At 39.5% G+C, this 22,936-nt stretch overlaps 1 protein-coding gene across 1 annotated transcript in view; it reads left to right on the plus strand.

The window, feature by feature from the left end:
* The window catches only part of DDX10 (DEAD-box helicase 10), a 180,361-nt gene that overhangs the window by 124,183 nt on the left and 33,242 nt on the right, over positions 1-22,936 (plus strand). Inside the window, exon 16 of the mRNA XM_065831453.2 lies at positions 3,275-3,331. Coding sequence (XP_065687525.2) covers positions 3,275-3,331 — 57 coding nt within the window. The remainder of the gene's footprint in view (positions 1-3,274; positions 3,332-22,936) is intronic.

Here is a 22,936-nt window from a genome sequence, read left to right on the forward strand (position 1 = left end):
AAGGTCCTGACTGGGGAAAAGTATTTAAACATTTGCTCAGCACACTGTATGTACTTACATGTGCTTGAAGCTGTGTATAAATTTAAGGAGTTCCTTAATAGGCTTGTTTTCTGGAATTAAAGCCCAAGTTAAAGACTGAGTGCTAGTCCGGCATTAGCAAGTGAAATAGCCCAGTAAGAGCAAGACTGCAGAGTAAGTTGCTGCTGAGAGCTGGTTAGTGCGCTGTGTCGTGGGGGGTTATGCTGGATTAGCTCTTTCTCTCATGCTTTGAACCAAACCACTCTGGGGGAAGTTGTTCCTCTCTTTGGTGCTAGTGACATCTTACACACCACCAATAGTCCCAGTACAGGAGGGCATTGACAAACGAGAGCGATCTCAGCTGAGGCCACTCAGATGGTGGCCCTGCGAGGAGAGGCTGGGGAGCTGTGGTTCAGCCTGGGGCAGTGGTGGCTTTGGGGGGACCTGGCAGCAGCGCCCTGTGCCTGCATAGAGGTCATGGGTCATGGAGGAGATGGAGATGGAGCTGGGCTCTTCACAGCGGTGCAGAGCGAGAGGGCAGGAGATGATGGCCGTAAGTTGAAACAAGAGGTTCAGCATGGATATCAGGGAAACTTTCTGTGTGAGGACGGTCAAGTGGTGGCACAGGCTACCTGAGATGTTGTTCAGTCTTCAACTTTGGGACTTTGACCAAGCTGGATGAGGCCCTGTGCTGACCTCAGAACCAACCTGCTGTGAGCAGGAGGTTGGACCAGAGACCCCCTGAGGTTCCTCCCAGTTGGAATGATCCTGTGAATGTCCCACGTTGGCTGGAGCGTGTTACCTGTGCTCCTGAGGGGTCCCTTGTGGTGTGAAACACAGCAGATGTGGGCCTGGTTTGGACATTGGCTTCTGAAACGCACTCCTAACTCCAACTCAGTGCTAATGTGCTTTTGTTTTTCATTGACAAGTAACCAAATACTCTCTCTTCCCCCGCAATACAAAAAAACCCAACAAAACAAAACCAAAACAACAACAAAAACAACTCTTGACACCATATTCTCTTGATTGCTTCTCTGTCTTGTTTTTCTTTTGTACTGCTGATTTCAGTTTCAGCACCTGTTAACTTCAGAATCTTTTTGTGTCTTTACCATTCCTTAGACACATATATTATGCTGTCTGGCATACTCCTCTTCTATGGCACTATGTCAATCTCCTGCTTTCATAGCTGTCTTCTCAGTTTCTGTTGTAAATCCCTTGAGCAGGAGTTTGGACTGCTGTTAGGTTGGCTTATGCCTGTGGCTGTAATTAAGGCACTGTCTTTTCATATACCATAGAATTTTTCTGTCTAAAATTTTCTGGGCTATCCAGTTTAAAGGCTGCTTTATCCTGTTTTGTAATATCTGGTGTTTTACTTTCTAGCTCTGTTCACTCTGTTCAGGAGTAAAGTTTGAAAAGGATCACAGTTTTACCTTAAAAATGAGAGAACCCCAGTGGTGACCCTAAAGAGTAAAGAATGTATGACGAAACCATTTAAAAACAGAGTGGGTGAAAATGTAAAATGAGTAAAATCTTTAGAGAAACATATCTAAAAATGATCAGAAATTAGTACAAATTTGACTTGGAAGAGGAGCAATCATAACATGGATGACCATGAGGTCGTGATGCGTGGGTCTGGCTTGTTGGAGAGCAGGCTGCCTCTGTCCGTACCAGACAGTACTTGGTCCTGTGGCTTCTTCTGCACCGTATGATGCCCTTGTTGCCTTAAATGCAATTGTTATTTTTATTGACCTTTCTTACTTTAACAAGCTTGAAATAATAAGAAGGCTGTGTTGTATCTTTCTACAGTGGTGGGGTTTTTGTTTTGTTTCATAGCATGCATTGAAGGCTCTGGCATGTAGCTTTGAGCGTATTGAGATGTTTGCACCTGACAACTGTGTACACAGCATTGGAGAACTGTATGAAGCGAAGAGACACAAGCCTCATGCAGTTTTATCCCTGTCTCTTATTGGAGGGTGAACTCTATCTGTTTAGTTTTGATTTGGAAAGAAGAGATTGCCTTACTCAGAGAGGCTGAAAGTAAGCTAACGCTTCTGCAGTTTGGGCAATGAAGGGAAGAGAAAGTGGCACGTAATAGACAAATAGCTCAAAATAAACTGAATTTAGATGCCAATTTTGAAAATATTGGCAGCTGTGTTCTCCTTTGCCCAGATCTGCACTCAAGCACACTGCTTTTCCAAGCAATTTTGTGTGGTACCTCCCCATATGCTTTGGTAGCATCGTGATGATATGGCACCAGAACTGCTGGAGCTGGAGCTTTCTTGTTACTCTGACAAGTGAGCTGAAATATGTCAGATCTGCAGCCTTCTCTGTGCTGAGCTGTTGCATCTGGACTGATATTAATGTCCCCTTTCGTGTGGACTTGGTGCTAAATGTGCTGAGTGGTGTGCTTTTCCTAGGGCACATGTGCCCTCACCTGAACATCTGTCCTTACCTCAGGAAATTGGAAAAAATTAAAAGATGTTCAACTGCAAGGACCTGACAAAGTCTAAATTTGATATAGTCCTTCAGTTGGTTTAAAAATAAAGCAATCCCAATAAGAACAAAAACAACAAAGCAGCCAATAAATGTCAATTGAATTAAATGTCTTCACCACTTTCGTATGTTCAGAAATTTGGTGTGCAGCTTTGAATAAATTTTATCATTGCATTTTGCTCATTTTTCCATAGCAGAATCCCTTTGGTGGAGGAAATTTAATGTTGCAGTTTCTGAACTGATGCAATTACTGAACAAATGCTATTGTAGAGTATTTGTTAATAATGGAGATAGGAAAGCCAGGGAAAACGCATTTTAACTTTCACTCCCCAGTTGCTTTAGCAATTCTGAAGTTGGAAAAATCATCATTTTAGTTTGTTAAATGGATTGGATTTTATATCAAGCTACTGAGAAAGGAGAAAAGTTGGATCTCTTGGTACCATTTTAACAACCTTGTTTTAGAGACAAATGCTAAGTTTGTCAAAATACTTAGCTGCATCATTCCTCTCAAATCTCATTGAAGATAAAATGTGAGTTTGAATCATTCTTGCAGTTTTATTTCTTTTAAGAGCAAGATGAATGAATAATATCTCGATCAGATTTTTTTATTTATCATTTTTCATCAGTAACATGTAGGGTGAATACCACCAGTATGGCATGTATGCATTAAAAATATCTAGGTGGCTCAACTTTAATCTTAAAATATTGAAATAACAGAAAACCCAGGAGTTTGGTTTAAAATTGTCCGTCTTGTTTGTTTTAGGAGAAAAGGCTAAAAGAAAAAGCAGCAAGGAGAGAAGCCAGGAATGCGAACGCACAGGTAAGGGTTTTTGTTGTTTTGATCAAGCTACTGATTGTGGGTTTGAAACTGTCTTTTAATCATTTTATTCCTTTAATAAGCAATATTGTGATTAATGACTCTTTAAAGGCATTTTCTGTTTGCTTGCCTTTTCATACTCCCTTGCTCCGATGTGGTTATAATGACTTGCTGTGGAAGGATACTGAGAAAGCAATGATACTGAATATGTGTATATGTATGTGTGTGTATATATATAGACACAAAATGTATGGAAGCCTTTTGTAATTGCAGCCTCTTTATTCTGTATATCTAGTTAGTTGTAATTTCAGCTGTGGTGCTGATGCCATTTTTTTCTTCTCTGAATACTTGATCATGTTTATAACTTGCAGATAGTAAGTTGTGGTTGTGGTGATTTTTTAAATTATTTTTTTATTTTTATTTTTTTCAAATCTCATTTAAACCCATTTCTGCTGAACCTTTTCTTTAAACAGCAAGTATTTACATTAAAGTGTATTCCTTCCCCATGTTATACCCACAGTTAAAACCTTTGGATGCTCTTCTTTATATGTATGTTACTGATTTCCTAGAGACTGTTCTAGTTTTCATTATTGCTTTGTTTGTGATAAACCAAGATTTCGTTCAGCTGCAATGATTTTCCAGAATATGGACGGAGCAATGTGTGTCATTTCTCACGCTGCATCTCCTTATGTTACACATAAATAGTTACGGTTTGTTCCTGGCAGCTGGCAAGTATCTTACTCCTTTGAGAAAATCAATAATGTTCTGTGTCCGATTTTTGCAAGCTGGCCCTGTGCTGTGAGGCTTGAGTATAGGAAGGTACTTAATTCTGTAGTTCTGAAGTGGGAAGTAATTACAGTTTAAGATGAAAAGCCTAGTTATACTAAGTATTAAGTATTATTCTGTCTTTAGAGATGGCAAGCTATGAGAGCTGTTGGCATCGTGACTCCCCAATCAAGCAATAGAAATTTTCTGCATGTAATTGAATGTATAGAGATGCATACTTTTTAATGTATTGAGCAAGCATTTTAGGAAAATCATGGAATGAATGATTGACAGACGTCTTAATATAGGGAGAAAACACTGATCAAATCAGGCTGTATTGCATTTGTAAATGCCGCTTGCTAAGTTTGCCTCTTTTTAAGGAATAAAACCCCCCAATGCCATATTATTCAGCAGCCATAGAGATAACCTCATTCCTTTCAAAAGGATCTGCTTGCTGTTGTACTTCTCCTGTCCTGTTATTTGCCAGGCAGATGAATCTACCTGTCCTACTGGAAAACAAATGAAGCTGATATCTGTTGAGGAATGATCTGTCTGTGTGGTGTGTGTCTGTCTGTGGTTATGGGCTAAACATGGAGCCTGGCCCCCAAAACTGTGTAAGATAAAGCCACAATTTGATGCACCTCTGCCTCTCTTCCGTGCAGCGCTTGGCTCGGAAAGCTGACTTACTAGTCCTGGTCTAGTGTGAGATTCCTGTGTGCCCCGTGTGAGGGTACCAGCTGCAAACCTGCTATTCCTTTGTCTTAATTTTATTCCTGAAACACTTACCTCACTCTGTGCAAGAAGGTGCAAGCCTCAGGAGCTGATGTGTGTCCTTGATGAAAACTTCTGGGCTTTTTTCTTGTTTACAACCTATTTTTGCTGGAACTGTGCAGCCCTAGCCCTGTTGTTTTCAGTGGGACTCATTTAAGGGGGAAATGGTTCTGCTGGGAAAGGCGGCCAGCGTGGAACCTGGATGTGGAAGGGTGCAGCAGACGGTAGGTAAAGGTGGCAGTTTCCGTCTGCTGGGTGTCTGAGGAATTAATTAAAAACACTCCCTGCTTCGCAGAATCTTAGGCATGAAGCCATAGTAGCTGAAGCTCCCTGTAGTCCGTGTGGGATATGACTCAAGCAGCTCCTAGGAGACACCTTGGCGGGGGGGGGGGAAGGAAGCAGCAAAACACAAACTATTGAAACAGAAACTGGTTTAGAAAATATATGCTGCTTTAATCATGAGTTCAAAAACATTCACATTTTTACTGGTGCTTTCCAAATATAGCTTGTGAACTATTTATTCTGTCACACATAACTCTTTTGGCAATTAATAGCATTTTCTTAAAAGGGAAAGCAGTAAGGAGAACCAAAAAAACACAAAAAGGTATTTTTAGTTACATTAATGCTGTTTAGCAGCTGGAGTCAACAGCTAGATCAACAATTATGAGCAGCCAGTCACTTCAAAGCAGCTGTGGTCATATTTCTTGTTTCTTATCTACCTGCTTTTTTCACCTTGTTTTATTAACTGTGTCTCTCTCACATTATAAACGCCTTGGGTTGCAGAATATTATTTATTATCTTTCACTAGTACATAGCCTGCTGGGTCTGACATGACCAGAACGGCAATTTACTTTCCTATTCTAAACATAAAATAATAATTCATCAAGTATGACTTTTGCATCTCTGCTTTAGTGTAGTTCCTGTAGTCGTGTTGTTGGTTGTGTCCCGTTGCTGACTGGACAGAGCCTGGCATGTTATTCTTAATGGATGCTGTTTTTTCTTTTTTTCCCCCAAATGAAAAGTGACTTTATTTGGAACTAAAACATTACAAATTACAGTTTATTTATTTTCACCCTTTAAACCATACACTTGTGGTATTAAATCTTAACTCAGTTTAATTTTATATTCCTCAATTGTGATACTCTTAGTTTTAGGATTACTCTGTCCTGTACATGTTCATCGCTTTCCTGTGCCAGGAATCTTGACTTCTTGACATTTTTCATTTATCTATAATTTCTTAACTCATGGCCTACCCTTTTTAATAAAAGCTTTCCTTCAGTTTTATACCCCCATGTTATTTTGAGGAGGAATATCTCCATTTTAAGATTATTGTTTTCCTTTTGAAGTTTTAATGCCTTGCATGAGTGCATTTTTTTGTGCGTGTCCCAACAAGAAGGAAAGATCACAGGGGAAATGGGCCTCCTGCTCACTCTTCTGGTGCCACAGGGGCAATTGCTGGGAAGGTTTTGCTCCCTGTACCTGGGACCAAACAACCCGGTTCTGGCGCCTTCTGCTCAATGTGCTGGAGCCCAGGATTCGATGAGTAGATGGCTGCAGCGTTATTGGCTCCACTGGGTAAGATGTGAGGGCTCTTAAAGGATGCTTTGGAGAAAGTATTTCTTGGAATTTATGACCATTAATGAAATTTCAGTGCAAAAGGCTGTGAAAACAGGTAAAAGAAGATTTATATTCCTATTGAAGAAAAATTAGAAACTTAGCTTTGAGAGGATTTTTTTATCATCATTTATTGAATTGTTTCCCGGTTTAGGAGAATTTGATGAGATATTTACAAATGCAATGTTTGAAGGTGAAATAAGCAAACATTTTGTCCTCACATGGTACAGATAACATTGTTGTCCTTGGAACCTCAAACAAATTTTGATACTGTTTGCTTGCACATGGTCTACAGTAAATCAGGCAGTTTTGTCGTCCTTTGACCCCGAAGTCCAGCATTGTGTGGAGGCAGCAGCCCCACACAGGACATCCCTGTGCTCTGCAGTGCTCCGGTCTTCACTTTGCACTTTTACTTCTAGTGATCTATCGTGTACTGATTTCTTAGTATACAAAGGACTTTAATTTCAGGTTTCCATCAGGATTTAAAGGTCCTTGCTCTGCAAGCAGCTGTTGACTGCAATGAAGCTAAACAGGACTGTGTTTTTCCTTTAGTGAATTTAGTGTTTTGCTGTCCTGATGCCTTAGAATAGTACTGATGTGCTAAAAATGAAGTAATGAGGAAGGTTTTGGTTTCTTTTAAATATATATATATATTTGCAGGAATGGCATTTTCCAGGAGCAGCTGAAGAGATCTGTGGGTCAAGGTGGGGGAGCAGAGCAGGAATCAGGACAAGCTGCTGTCTCTTGCCCCAGAACTGACGTGCTTTGTGTTCCTCACCCATTGACTTCCCACATCATGCAAGAAATTATAACTAGCCCCTTAAAGAAGGCATCGGTATCTGCTAGAAATAGTTCAGACAGCATCTGTAAGCAGTGCCTATAGCTAAAAGTTGCTCAGCCATGACAGCTGGTGCATCAGTTCAGCCATTGGCAATACTATAGCAGTTACACCGTGCTGGTGTCCAAAGCAAAACAGAAAAACCTGAAAAAGGGGTGATGGGCAGGCCAGAGGCTGTTTATCCAAGGTCCGTAGAAAAATGTAACCTGCTGAAAACCTAGGGAAATCCAGCTTGAATGCATACTCCTTAGTGAGGGGGTTTTTCTGTTTTAGAAGATAATGAAGAAGACAAATGATTGGAATGAAGTTGAGGATGGGGATTGTTATCAGGCTGGAAAACTGGCCTCTTCTGAGAGAGATCCAAGCACTCAATTGTCAGGGGCACTTCTTCATAGGAGTGAATTCTTGCTGAATAAGTGTACAACATTAAAAGATCAACAACAGCAGCAAGATAATAAGTATGCTGTAGCTTTTCTCATGTCCTTGCTTCCTCCCCTGCCCTCTCCCCAACATATTTTGCTATTCCCAAAGGAATTAGTACTTGTGTGCGAGATTTTACATATTTTATAAAATATATACTTGATATACTTTATATATATAATTTAAGATTTTCACGGAGTCACAATGAAGTTGGGAATCTTTCTACTCTGATATGAAGGGATTTACATGAGCACATATACCACATGCTTAAAGATATGATAGATTCAGGCATTTGTATCTGCCTGTATCACATCACTGTAAGATATAATCCTCAACATAGCATTGTGTTTTGTGCACCTTGTGCCATGCTCTGTTGAAATTTTAACGAGAAAAATACTCAGAAACACTGTTTTCTTTTAATCTCTGGTACCCTCCGTGGGCTTTGAGATACATGTGCTGAATGTAGTTCAAGAAATCTTTGTACTGTGTGGCAAAATTCAAACAAGAAAGAGATGGAGTCACAACTCTTGGGTAGCTATTGCTGATAATCCACTGGGAGAAATATGATGGAAATTCTGCATCCACTGTGTGTATTGTTCCTGTGGATACTGGAACTGATGTCTGTTACCTGCCAGCTCGCCTTCTGCCTTGACTTTTCTTTTCCTTGAGATCTAACCCAGGACTTGGTGTTTAGGCTGGAGGCTCTAGATTTGGTGTGGTTGTGAACAGTAATTTCAGTGTGGAAAGGGGTTTACAGGAGTGAGGGAGGAATTTGGTCTACGTCTCCTGTGCATACAAGTTCCAAATCCTTTTGGTCACTAAGTGTTCTTGGGAAAGTCTCAAGGGTGCCTGTCATACTGATGGTTAATGGTGAAGGTGCTTTGGTTCTGGATCACCTCTTATGACCCTCTCATGGATGGTGTTGGGGAGCTGTTGCTTTAGCTCCTGTGATTTCTGGAGCCAGAGCAGGGGGCCAGGCCTAGATCCTTCTGGTGATCTGCAGAATGTGGAGGTTCTGGAGTTTATTTTGTTCATAGAAGACCTCAGGAGAGGATTATTTTGTCCTGATACAGTCTCAGGACAGGCTACATCTTGTCACTGCTGTTTCATAGTTGCAAAGGACTCAAAAGTTGTTCTTCATTAGTAAGTATTCTTGATTCTGCAAACCACAAAGAAATGCAAAAAATTAAGCAACAATACTTCTGTTCAACTACAAAATTTTGCAGTATCTCCTGTGTGGGGAGCTTACAACTGAAGTTACCATGTGAATTAGATCCTTTTAATTAAGTCAAACTTCTTGCTTAAAATAATTTAATTAACCTTAGTTGAGAAGTAGCTCTTGTCTGTTAGCTGTTGTATTCTGTACACATACTGAAAACTGTAAGAAGCTTTATTTATTTATTCATTACAAGTTTGTGTTTGTGTTGAATTTCCTTGAGAACCTCTCTGGATAAACAGAGTAATTTGGAATATCAACATTTTAACCTGCTAATTTAGTAATTTCAACCAGGTTTCTTAAGACAGTATCATGATTTCAAGTTATTAAATGGAGAAGAAATAAAACAGTGATCCTGAACTACTTGTATTCTGAAATATTTTTAAAACCAACATGTTCTACAATATTTAGGTTAATATTTGAAAATGCCTACTATGTGTCTGTATGGAAATGTTACATGTAGTTTGCTCTTTGAAAAGAACATGTTGATGATTCCAGTTAATATAACAGTTAAATTGCTTTAAGTAAAGCTGTAATAAGTCCTGCTTTTTCTACCATTAAGAATGTATGTGATTAAACCAATATTTCTGTGTCATAACCTTGAACAAGTAGCAAGGAAGGATTCTGATGGATTGAGTTGCCAATTACACACGCTTCTGTGAACCTTTTCATTGCAGCCGCCAGCACACTGAGGATTTTAAATATGTTTATCAGATTGACCATTTAAACTAATTTGCCACAGCAATTGAATTTTGTGAGTGTATTATTCACAACTGTTATTTTTAATCATACGGGGTGTGTGACAGTCAGCTGCTCTGCATGCAGTAAGCTGATGATATACTGGTCGCTGAAGTGATTTCCTTATCATCCTGGCAGAAGCAGAGATGAGGGGGGCTGTGGACCTCAAGTGTCCCCTCTTGTACTCTGGAGGTCTGCTGGCATGAGGTGGGTGCACAGTGGATCAACACAAATGCATCTTCATTACAGTGTCTGTGCTTTGTTAGGTGTTCGCTTTCAAATTTATGATAAATAGAGGAAAATTCTTTGTTCTTTAAACTTCTTTTGGTTTTCTTATTTTTTTGAGGTTGCAGTTCAAGGGAAGCTCTTGATGAAATGTGGATTTGCAAGAGCAGAGGAACAGGATTTCTGGTGTGTTAGGAAGCACAAAGGTTATTAGGTTATTGTCTTACTTGCTTGCGAATTATTTTCTTAAATTTCTAGGAAAATACTGAAAAAATTTCTCCAGTAGCTAGTGGAAAGATTACACTGTTTAATTCATTATTCTTTAGGGAATTTTTTGTTTCTAGAATGTCCATGTAAATTTCATAGCACTGGAACAGGAGCTTCAGAGCCATCTTAGACTTCCACTGCTGAGCTTCAGAGCTTTCAGCATCTTAAAGACTAAACATTTTTGTTTATTTCAGAATCAACAGTATTTTGACATTGGGGGAAAAAAGAGCTGAGTAGTTTTTTACTAAAGGCGCAGGCTATCAAAATTGCAAGACGGCGATTTGAAATAAGTATGTGCCAACATATATGCATTTCTCTCTTCTTCTTGCCTTATGTGGGGTTTGTTATTGTTTATGTGGATCGTTTAGTTGCAAATAACTCTTGATAGCAGCAGAATTCAGGAGTGCTTTGGCACTGTTTCCCCCAGGCTCTTGAACAGGGATCAGCAAATAACTGAGTGGTTACTTGAGTCGCAGCTTCAGGTCTGGGTCACCTTTGAACAAGCGAGGTATATTAAACATTGTTATTCTTTATTTTGCCTCTGCCTGTCTCTGTGGATGTTAGGAGCAGGATCCCACCACCAGGTTCCTCCCTGCACATGGCAGTGTGGTGGAGCACAGGGAAAAAAGACAAGAACTCTGTTAGTCTTGCACAGATGCCTTTCCAAGGCTAATTATTAAACCCCAGTAACTCAGGTTTCTACACATTTTTCCATTTGAATACACACTTCATCAATTCAGACAACATAGTTCAATACCTGTATCTAAATAAACAGCAGGTATGCAAGAAACCAGACAAGAACTCTTTGTGCATTGCCAAGTGCAAACACATATATTGAAGGGCAAAGACCTTTCCACCTGAGCTTCAGGTTTCCATTTCATTGATTAAATGTTTTCATGCTGACTGTATAGCACTGTGCTCTATAAAGGGGAAGAAGATAACACTCAGGCTTTGCTTTGTGATAACTGTCCATCAATATAAGCATTTCATTTTTGAATATGCTCTCTTGTAAAGGTGACAGGTATACAATTTCAACATAACAAGTCACATCAGTGTGGTTTGGAATTTATATCGAAATTAGGAAATTATTTTCTTCTGGGTTTCCAAAACTTCTTTTTCGGTTTCTTCACCAATTTGATGCCCTCCTCAACAGTCCCTGTCTGAGCAGAACACGAATGGTCTCTCTGCCCCTGCCTGACTGTGGCCAAGGATTAAGAGGTGATGGACAGTGCTGAACCAGCACATCCACCAGTATGGAAAAGAGAAAAAGAAAATAAAAAGAGGGGATGTTTTGAAGTGTTATAAACCATCTTTTAGGTATTTTAATGTAAACAGATCCACTATATTAAGTTAATTACAATGATACTTCATTTGTAATCTGTTCTGTGCTACTAGTTAAGAGTATCTGATAGCCAATATTTGAAATTTCCTTATGTGTTTGAAACTTTCTTATATTATAGACTTCACATGCAGAGACTCTTACTTTGCTGCATATCCTGGGTATGAGCTTCTTAAGAATGAGTTAATTGCCTGATGAGCAGGGGTAATCTTTCAGATGTGATTTGATGATGCTGACATCCTCATGCAGTAAGGAATTATAGTTTTAAATTAAGCAGCTCTGTTTTCTCAGCATCCTCCATGTTTATATTCCTAGAATGTATTGCTTGCAGGATTGTACGTAGTCTGCTATAGCCACTCTCAGCAGTTGTAATTGCTACTAGCGATGAAAATTGATTTGTGCAATCAGAAAACCATTATCTGCATTCTGTCTGATAATGCTGCAGTTACCAACATTTTAAAATTCTTCTCATGGCTGTTTTCAGAACAGGCCAGGGTCATGCACTCACCACGATACCAGCTGCTTTATGCTTAATCTTATGTGAGCATTAAAAGAAAAGGAAAAAGCTCTTACTGTCTCCCTCAATATGTATTTTTTTGCCAGACAGGTTTTAAAGATTCAGTGTTTTGTCAAAGTCCCCCTTTGCCAGATGTGCTAGATCAGAAGCAGTGCAGCATCCCATGTTTTACCACAGTGTGCAGTGCTTTTAATAGGTTTTCTGTTCTTTAACACTACATTGATAAACCCGTTTGTTAATTAGGAAATGCCAAACCAGTACCTAACTTGTATGGTTATTTAACCAGCTGCACGGGGCAGTATGGTGAGGCCCGTACTTTCCCAAATGGAGCACTGCCTGCTGTTTGGAGGCGTCAGTCACGACCTCTGTTGTCCTGTGTTGACTCCAGATCTCCCTCAAGTTGTTGAGTTTTGCTTTTTTTTTTTTTCCTTAAGTCAATGCACATTTTTTATTTTCTATTTTTCCTCCATTTAATGTTTTCTTTCTCTCTTCGTTTTTTTTCTCTGGTCAACTATGAACTTTGAGGATTTCCAGGTTTCTTATCTCTTGCTGTTCCCTCATCCCCTTTTCTGTTTCTTCTGGAGTTAAATCTGAGCTGCTACTGCTTCTGTTTGGTTGCCTTCTGCCTTGTGGAAACTGAGAGCAGAAGCAGGATGGGAACAGCAGGAAGAAAGGTAATAGCATCATCTGGGAGCAAAGCCTTAGGAAATGTGCTTAGTATTTTTAGGGAAAACTTTTGTGTGTGTTTGCTTTGTTTTCTTCTTACTGTATTCTTTCTTCTTTCCTGATATTCCTTCGAATAAATATACTGGTTATGTTTTTCTGGGCTGGGGAGTTCTGGTACTGCTGGATCAATGTTGGTTTTTCCAGTCTGACTGTTCTTTCATTGTACGGAGAACTGGAAGAGGTTCACTCTATTACTCCATGCGCACATTTATCTTCTCACGAGAAACTTTTTAATAAAAGAGCATCAGTAAGGGTTCAAAGCTAATTACTTGTAAGCTGAGAAAAGCCAGAATTAAAGTTGTCAGTGCTTGTCCCTTGCTGTATATAGTGATGCAGATCAGGCGAGGTGACTGTGCTTCTCCCTGTCTGCTTGCCTGCACTTCCAGCTGAGACAGATCCTTAACTCCGAGTTTACTTAGTGTGTAGTAACGGATGGAGGAGACTCTACATTTTCCAACTCATGTTTTAATTTACTTACAATGTGAGTGCCATCTGTTAGATAAATTGATTAAAAATCCTTTAGGAAACAATAAGTACACATAAACTGTGAGCTAGACTGTTCTTAACATCCTTATCTCTAGCATTTACTGATTTTTATTAGTATTTTTTTTAGACTTTGTATCTTTTGTCTGTATTTCCCAGAATGCTCAGGTTTATTTCTTTGTTAACACTTATTTAGTGGAGTTGGATCAGGAAACCTGAGTTCTTTTCTGGACTAGAAATTGTGATTGTCCTTTAAACTCTGCTAGAAGTAGCATGGACTCACCTGATGATTGTTTGTTTGGTTTGCTTTTTTAAGTTTTCTCTGGGAGGTGTCAATCTAGGGAGCCTCAGTGCAGTTGTGGATCTATGTGGTGTTCTGGTCCCTCTCAGCTCAGAAAGGATGTGCTAGACAGAGGTCCAGAAGACACGAAGAAAAATTCAAAATAGCCTGATGTTAGTAGAGAAAGACGACAAATGAGGGGAGATGACAGAATCACAGGATGTCGGGGATTGGAAGGGACCTCAAAAGATCATCCAGTCCAATCCCTCTGCCAGAGCAGGAACACCCAGATGAGGTTACACGGGAAGGCTTCCAGACGGGTTTTGAATGTCTCCAGAGAAGGAGACTCCACAACCTCCCTGAGCAGCCTGTTCCAGTGCTCTGTCACCCTCAGATACCAAGACATTTCCTAACTGATTGAAGTAAGAAAGTACAGCTCTTTATTTTTCATAGGGAAAAGCCCCCCAAGTACAGTTCTTTCTGAAACCAAGCTTATTCTGCAGTATCACAGCATGGATTTGGCCCAAAGAAAGGCTGGAGCTCAGTTTCCTTTGTCTAACTTGTCCACCCTGTGCAGGTGCCATTCAAAACTGGAAGGATGTGTATGAAGCTGGACATGGAGAACATGGAGCAGCAGGGTGCTGTTCTCAGAGCTTATGCTTATGCATCAGAGCTTCTTATCGACAGCCAGAAATCACTGGTTTGCAAATGCTTTGATTGCCAAACGTTTGAGATTGGGCTTCTTAGCTTGGTTCTTGAATTTCCTTAATACCATTTCTATCCTCGTTATCATTGGGCAGTGCAGTTTGCTCTGTTGTTACGGCTGAGAACTGCGACGTGTGTGTGAGTTAATGTGCAGTTGAGGTGAGTGTGCACACGATGAACTGCACACATGGGCCCTGCAAGAGTGTGTTGTGCCATTCCTGTCCATCCTTTCTCATGGTGCCTGAAATTCCTCGAGATCTGGAAACAGATTTGCTTTGTGGTAACTCCTTAGATGCCCAGATGTTAGTGGTGATTTCTCTTTCGTAGATAATCACAGCCTGCCTTGCTGTTTGCATGTTACTTGCCTGCAATCTCCTCTTTTGTATTTGTGCAGTTTCTTCCCTTTTTGTTGGGTACTTGATTTTGCCCTTGTCTTCAAACTTCCATTTAAGTGAGGAAGGGAGAAATGAATGTTGTCCCATGTGAGATTTTCTAAATTACTGCCACAGAATTGAACTTTATCTATAATAATCTGAGATATTTTTGTTCTCATGTTGTTTTATGTTTAGAGCAACAACTGGAAAAGGGACCTTGTACTTACAGGGTTTTGTACTTGTTCAGGACTTCTCTTGTGCAGAACTTTCCAGCCATTGCCTGTATGAAGGCAAATGTTAAATACAGTCAACTGATCCTTCAGACTAATGTGAGTGCCATTGTGCTTGTGACATGGGAGAAAAAGCAGTTCCATATTTCAAAAAATGAGTGACTGCACTTCCAGAGTACATTGACACTGACCTCCCTCCTGCTGTGTGGAAAATACTTCTAAATAAGTAAAATTGCCTTGTAAGCAGTTATGCAAAACAGTTAGTACTGATAGAAAGGTAAGTTGACCATTTGTCAGTAAGGAGAAAAATCTTGATGAAAAGCTGAAAGAGCATTTCTAATCCTATTTCCTACTTGTTTTTTCCATGTGTCATTATATGGATAGCAACATAGCAGTTTCCTGAAGTGCTCCATTAATGTATGATTGTAACAAAATCAGTTTTTCAACTGGATGTTCACGAAGATTGATTTTAAAACAATAAGTCAGCAGCATGTAATAGGGTTAGACTTGGTTTAGCCACGTATTATTGCTCTCCTCTGTTCCTTCTTGATGGACAGTCTGCCAAAGCTTTGAAATTTTCAGCAAAAGAAATTGTGGGTGGGCAAGGGAAGGTGATTGATTAATTACAGTCACAGTCAACTTACGTTTACATGATTTAGATGAATGGCTACTTGAGCTGAAAGCTCATAAAGATTAGGGTTCGTTTTAAATGGCAATGGCAAACAGTCCATTTTCTCTGATAATTCATGCGCTGTTAAAAATGTCAAAAGTTATTAGCATTTTTTATTTCGCATCGCCTAATATTCTAGCAGATCACATAGCTACAGAAGTAGTGGTTAGGGTAATTATCACTGTTAAGAGATGCATAGAGTTTATGAAATTGATCCTTCCCAGGCACTTGTGCAGCAAAATTCTATGAATAATACAGAAGATAAGCCACATCTTTGGTTAATATAGTATTATTCTAATTTAATTTATAAAATCATTTGTGTGCTATTGGTGTTATATTTATTGTAGAAGAACTCTCAAGGTCACTGGTGTTATTTTTCTGATACCTGGTTAAAACTTGCCACCATTTCTGTGATGCTGTTACTGCTAGGAAGTTGAGCTGGAGTGAAGTCTAGTTTACCTTGATGAGAAGTGCAGATGGAATAATCATCCCTGGACTGGTTTGGCCAGTGAGGCATTGGGAGGGATTGTGTTCTGAGCACACAGGAGTAGCGAGTGCTGGGAAGTGGGTTTTTCTCTGAGCAGAGGCTGTAGGTGAATGTAGGTGTAGCCTGTCAGACTTTGGCCAGAAGATAGTTTAAACTCCTAGAGCTTAGTTTTTAGTTTCCTGTGCAACAGCAAGGAAAACTGAATAGCGGGATTGAATGATGACATGAATAACACAGATCTCAAGATGCTGGTTAGTCTTAGTTGTACCTTATTTTGAGAGCTGTGGCTTCTGTACAGCACTAGAGAACTGTGCTTGGGGCTTGGAATAGCTATTATTGTGCTCTGATACAGCTGCAGTGAAGAACTGCAACTGAAAATATTCTAAGAATAAGAGTCTACTAAGTGCTTTCAAAGAAGAGGTACTGGTGCTTAGTGCTACCTAAGTGACTAATTTAGCTTTTCTGACAGGTATTCTTTTCTGATGTCCCTTTACATATAAACAGATAAGTTTTGGATTCATACCTTTGATGTATGAGCATTTTCTTAAATCTCTTTGTTTTGGAGTTTCAGTTAGGCACTCAATTATGTACTCATCATATCTATTTTGGACAAATATACAGGGCCAGGTTCCCAGTTCAAGTCTGCTCCTCTTCTTTATTTATGATAAAATGTGAACATGTTAACTGTCTATTTGCAGCATCTGAAAATGTTTCCCACTGTGCTATCTTAAAAGGTTATTTTGTATATTTTGCTTTAAGGTGCACTTCTATTTACATATTGGATTTTCAGTAACATTACTTCTTAGGGTTCTTATGGTTCTTATTATTTGTGACAATATAACTGAACAGTTACCAAATATAAAGTCTATGTAATGGTTCTAGCCAAAGCTTGGACCCACAAAGATTGTTTAGAGTTTGCTAGTCACATTTGTGCGGGTATTTTACTTCAGTACCTGTTCAGTGTTCTGTCCTGAACAGCACAGCTTTGTACAGTGGCAAAATTACTGTGTTATCATCCTTGTACCCAGAATTAAAAAGCAGCATGAAGAAGGATGCTCTGGCATTGAAGAGTTGAAACAAGTATTGGAAACTGCCTTCATTGAATTAGGAAAATGAAGAAAGAGCCTTGTTGGAAATTTTGGCACTTTGTGTATTCTCCTTTGACTTCCATCACAACCTCAGTAAAAACATAATCTTTCAGGTATCATATGAAGGGGTCTATAAAAACACCTTGCTGCCATGATAACAGTCATCATAAAAGTTGGCCAAGAGGCCCATGTCATACTCCTCCCTAAGAATGGCAAGAAGATAACTTCTGGGTCTGTTGACTGGCTTTATTCACCCAGTCCCTTGGAAGATGATGAAACTTCACATTGCCAAACATGTGAAGGACAAGAAGGTAATCAAGAACAGTCAGTATGAATTTCCAGCAGGCAAACCATGTTTGACAACCTGTTTGCCTTCTGTAATGAAGTGTCTACATGTGGAAAGTAGTGCATGCAATTCACCTTGACTTCAGAAGGACTTTCGGCCTTGCCTCCTACAAATTTCTCATTTGGAAGCTTTGGAGGGATGGTGTGGAATGAAACGGTCTATTTGTTGCAGCTTGTTAAGTCCAGCAGGAGAAGCATTCCTGCAGACCGAGGACTGACTGGCTGTCTTGCTGAAAAGGCACCAGGGATTACAGTGAAAACTGAGTTGAATATGAGCCAAGTGAGAATAAGGCAAAATAGATTACCTTGGAAGATGCATGGTTAGCAGAATGAGGAAAGTTAATATTTTGCTTTTCTGCCTCTGGCACTGTATTCAGAACACTGTGTCCAGTTCTGAGTTCTCCAGCTCAAGGTAGATGTGGAGAAAGCAGTTAGGGTTCAGTGATGTCTGCCAAGATGGTCTGGAGTCTATAGCAAATGATCTATAAGGAAAGGGTAGGGGAACTGGGCTTGTTCAGTGTGGTGAAGGGGAGTCTAAGACACAGTCTAATAGCATGTTTGAAGGGCAATTATAGAGAGGTGGAGCCAAGCTTTTCTTGCTAGTGGCAAATCATGTCGATTTTCCAAAGATTGTGAGTTCAAAGTTTGAGTGGGGGCTGGGGAGAATGTTGCTTACAGGGAGGGTAGTGCTGGTGTGAAGTAGATTACTGGGGCAGGTTGAACCTTCCTGCTTGATGGTTTTTGAGACTTAGGTGGACAAAACCTCTGCTGACCTCATATAGTGTTGGTGATAGCACCAGTTTTTATGGGAAATTGGCCTAGGGACCTCCAAATACCTCTTTCCACCCCCCATTCCATGTCTTGCTTAAACAGCATACTTAGTTTTTGTTCCTTCCTCTGATCATTCTGCTTCTAGAGTTAGACCGTGGAGATTTCAGTCAGTAGGAGGTGAGCAGATAGCAGGCAGGAGCTAAATCTGGCACTGAAAAAAATGATTGTGCCACCTGCTTGTTTCTCCAGAACTCATGTCTTAGCACTACATGGCTACATATGATATTTTCTTTCTTTAAATAGTTGCGTTTTTCCCAGTGAAATTATACAAAACTTATATAAAGGTCCCAGTTGACAGATGTAGAGCAAAGAAACAGCTAAAATTAGAAGAGATAAAAATAGAGGTTGGGAAGCTGTCTGAATGATCTTATCAGCAACATATTTATGCTGAATTCTGCCAGTTAGGTCTGCTCTGTTTATTAGGTCAGACTGTAGCTCAGGCAGAGTTCATAGAGAAGAAAAAGGTGTCATGCTGAAAAACATGCATTTAAAAGTTTATTGAAGTCTGTCAAAAGTCAACATCTTTAAAATGGGCTGATACAGCCAGGATGTTTGGATTGGCCCTTGGCAGAAGGAAGCTCCACAGTTTGAGTCTCAAGAGAAGACGACAGATTACTTATGAACTTTGAACATAATTTACTTAAAAACTCATCAGAAATGTGCAGCTTTGTGATGCACTGAATAGCTGGTGAAAGGTCTTTTGATGACGTAGTATTGTGTCCCAAAAGAAATTTTTTAGTAAGTGTATTTGTGGGGAAATTCCATCCAATTCCCTCTGTTGCTGGTGAATGTGGAGTTCATCTGTACAATGGCAGAAGAAAACAGGTTCCTGTATTTAATTTCTGTTCTACGGAGTTGCCATATGGACACAGGTCAGGAATAAGCTTGGGTCACACTTTGCTGCATGCTGGCTTCTCTGTGCGAACGTGTTTGTTCATGAAAAGGCTGGATACAGCCATTGCTCTTCTGAGAGTGGTCTCGTCTGATTGCCATGGGATGAAAGCACTTTATGGGTAGTCAGTGCGAGTTTACCCTGTGGTGTTTTTTAATATCTCCATTCTCATAATTGGCAATGCCAGAGATACTGCAAACATTCAGAAAACACCTAAATGTAGACAAAGACTGAGACATTTTTTAGATAATACTAGTGACTTCTGATCCACCAAGTAAAAGATCAATTCTGTTAATTAGCTCTGCTTAAAAAGGAGGTGACATAATTCATTATTACAAATCCAAGTGAATAGTATTCCAGGTGCTAAAGAAAATCTGCTCTATTGTTTTTTCTGATAGGCATTTGAAAGTCTGTATAGTTCCTTAGGCATTGCATTTCAAAACCAGTCTTTCCTTGAAATTTTTACAAATTCATATTTTTACAGATTGCTAATTGCATTTGACTGTCAGACACTGAGTGAATTGAACTCCTAAAGGGCTTTTCAGTAGGAACATAAAAGAGTATTAAAAAGATTCATACAGCTTGCATATGTAAAAGTGCTTTTTGGTGTGGGTGGTTTTCTGTTTGTTTTTTTGTCTATGTCACTGAGAACATTCACAGTAGCATCAGAATATTTCAAATTTCTGTATGACTGCCTAAAAGATATGTAACAAAATATCACAGCACCTATTAAAAATTGGTTAAAAGAATATTAGTATGCATAAATTATTGTGTAATCCAAGGCTCTGCTCTGTCTCAATAAGCAGGTGTTGACTTAATAGAAGGATTAGTTTGTGACTGTGAGACCTATATTCTAGAGGCCTTCCTCATGTTAAAATCTGTGAATATAAGGATGGATTTGTGCGTTAAAGGATGTGGTTTCTGCTTCCTGCTTTTGACTTTTGATGTTAGCAAGAGGAATCAGAAAAATTTCCCTCAGATCTGGTTTCTGATAGCCGTTACCTTTGTTCTGACTGACTCAGCAGCCCATTGTTCACTTATGGCTAACGCCTAGCGAAGTCTTTTCCAGATTGTGATGGGTCTGCCAGTTTGGGAGCAGGGCCATGCGCTCCTCTGGAGAACTGAGATGGAGCAACGGGACTTTGCAAGGGGCAGGGAGAACTCCTGGCCAGGAAAGGACAGAAGCAGTGTTGATCTGAACTGGGTTGTCTGTGGGCTGCTTGGAGCACTTCTGATTAACAGGTAGAAAACGGGACAGTGATTTGCTTAGTCCTCTTTGTGGTTCTGTTATTGGCTTCTGCTTAGTGACTTCAGAGAATGGCAAAGTCCAGTGCAAGCTCTGTGCCCAGCTGGGGTTGTTGTGTAATGGGGTTTAGTTCCTTCTCTAATCCAGCACAGTGACTCCTGCAGATCCTGCTGTTGTTTGCTATCCCATTTTAAGCTTGAAGTTACAAATTTTAGTCATAATAACTGACTGACCAAGCATTATATTTTCGCTGTGTGTGAGCAATGCTGCTGTGTTCTTTTGGCTTCCCCTGTTCTGTGTGGCTTCTGGCTGCAGCCTGAGCAGCAGGTCTGGGGAGGAAGGGGAGCCTGCTTCCTGAACAGGTAGTGGCAGCAAGGATTTTCTGTTTGCTGAAGCCTGGAAGTATTCCAAAGAAGGATAGTATTTTGTAATTATGTATGTTGAGCAAAGATACTTTGACCATGGTGAAAGTTTTATGTCTTGAAGTTTTATGATTTTTTTTTTTAATGCTTATCAGCTAGACCTCAAAACAAACTGCTGATCTTTCCAACATGGAAGGTGTCTGATATTATATCCAGAATATGCACAATAATTACGAACACACAGTATGAAATTGAAGTGTTCAAGTTTGACTGCTGTTTGTTTGATCTACTGTCTTTGTGGTGATTTCGAGTGGGACTTGTAGCTTGTTCTTCTGCATACTGATCTCCAAAATTACCTTTGCTAGTAAAGTGCTTAGCAACTTTGAAGTTGTCTTTATATAGTGCCATCCTTAGAAATGTACCGTTAACTCGAGCACTTTACAGGTATTTGAATAACAAGCTCTATACTAGAGTGAAATAGTGTTATAAACAGTATTTTAAAAAATGAGTTGCTTGCCCTGATGTATGTTTCATTATCAAAGTAATGCAGCATCTTTTAAGAAGATTTTACTCTTTTACTGGGTCTTAATTATTGGCACCTTCAAACATTAAATAGTTCTATAGCTGCTCAGGTTATTAATTTGTAACCCTCATGATTCGATGGAAATATTTTCAGTCAGTTTTTGCTTGTTGCTGCTTTCAGACAACTCTGTAGTGCTGAAGATGTCAGCATGGAAGTCTCTGCCTGTCAGCCATTACAGCTACAATTCTTCTGTTGCTACAATACATGCATTTTAAGTGTGATATTTGTTAGAAAAGATACTGAGTTGCCTATTGGAAAATTGTCACAAAGTGGTGATTGCTATTTGTATTGCAGTACCAACAACATCTAACTTACTGAAGGAGCAGGAGATGTCCTCTGTAATTCCAGTCATATTTAACAAACTGGCCTTAGAACAGCTTTCCCACTGTGAGGAGCTGCTAAACGAAGCGAGTCTGCCTTTAGTCTAATTGAAGGTATTTCTAGAACACTCATTGCTGGTGAATGTAAGCCTCATTTAAAACAGAAGTACATAAGTCTTCATGAACTGAATTTTTAAACTGTCATTTAGCTCTGAATTCTGAAATGCTATTCCTGTGCATGCTACCTAGATAGGTTAATAAATTGTTATGCAGTATTTTAGCCTATCTAAATTTTGCAGACCTTGTGACTGTAGTACTGAGTGCCTCGTGATCTTGTAATGTGTTTTTCCTCACACAGTCAGTGATCAGGATGTAGTTCTGTTCATGTGTAAAAGCAAAGAGCAGGGGGAGGTACTGGGTGAATTCCTTAGGCTTCTCTCTGACTTTGGGCTGGAGCAGACAACTGAGCTGCTGGTTTTCCCGAATGTCAGGCTAGTTGCTTGCTTGCTTGACAGTCCTTCCTCTCTCATGTCTGAAAGGCTTTTAAAAAGAGAGAAAACGCAAAGCTGGAATTAGAATGCATGCATGATGTGATGGTGATAGAAACATTTCTTCCAGCTGATTAGTAACTAAGTTAGGCCAAGTTTCTACTGTTCTCAGGATTGGTTACTGATAATAAGATGACCCTTTGAAAGGTGTTTCCAAAAGTGTCTTCCAGGTCATGTTGTGACTTGGTGGGTACCAGAATTTCAACAGCTTGGTCAATTATTTGACAACAAACCATACTGACTTTCAAATGCCTGTAGATTACAATTAAAAATGCAGATATGGATTGTGATGGCTTCTTAAAATCAACAAAAACTGAACAAAAATGTTGATTTATTAGATAAAAATAATCTTAAAAGTAATTAAAATAATTAATACCAATGACATTTGTTTCCATAGTGAGGTAATTAGAGAGGCTATCAAAACATATATCAGTAAACTGCATTTAAAGGAATCCTGATGAAATACGTTGGTTTGGCTTCTGTAATCAGGTCTTTAAGTTAGGGCTAAAATTGAAAGCAAGTTGTGTATTTATCTTTTACATTAATATATTTTAATATAATAATGATACATTTGAATGTTCATTTTTTGTGACTTCTGCTTTCTGTGGAAGCTGAAGTTAGAATATATTGCTGAGGATGTTTTAAAGTCTGCTAGATACCTCATGCATGCATTTTGCTCTTGGGCTCAGGATTTAATCAGTTACCAGATTTCCTCATTATTTATATAT

The sequence above is a fragment of the Patagioenas fasciata genome, chromosome 1 (genome assembly GCF_037038585.1).
Source record: "Patagioenas fasciata isolate bPatFas1 chromosome 1, bPatFas1.hap1, whole genome shotgun sequence".
Lineage (NCBI taxonomy): Eukaryota > Metazoa > Chordata > Aves > Columbiformes > Columbidae > Patagioenas > Patagioenas fasciata.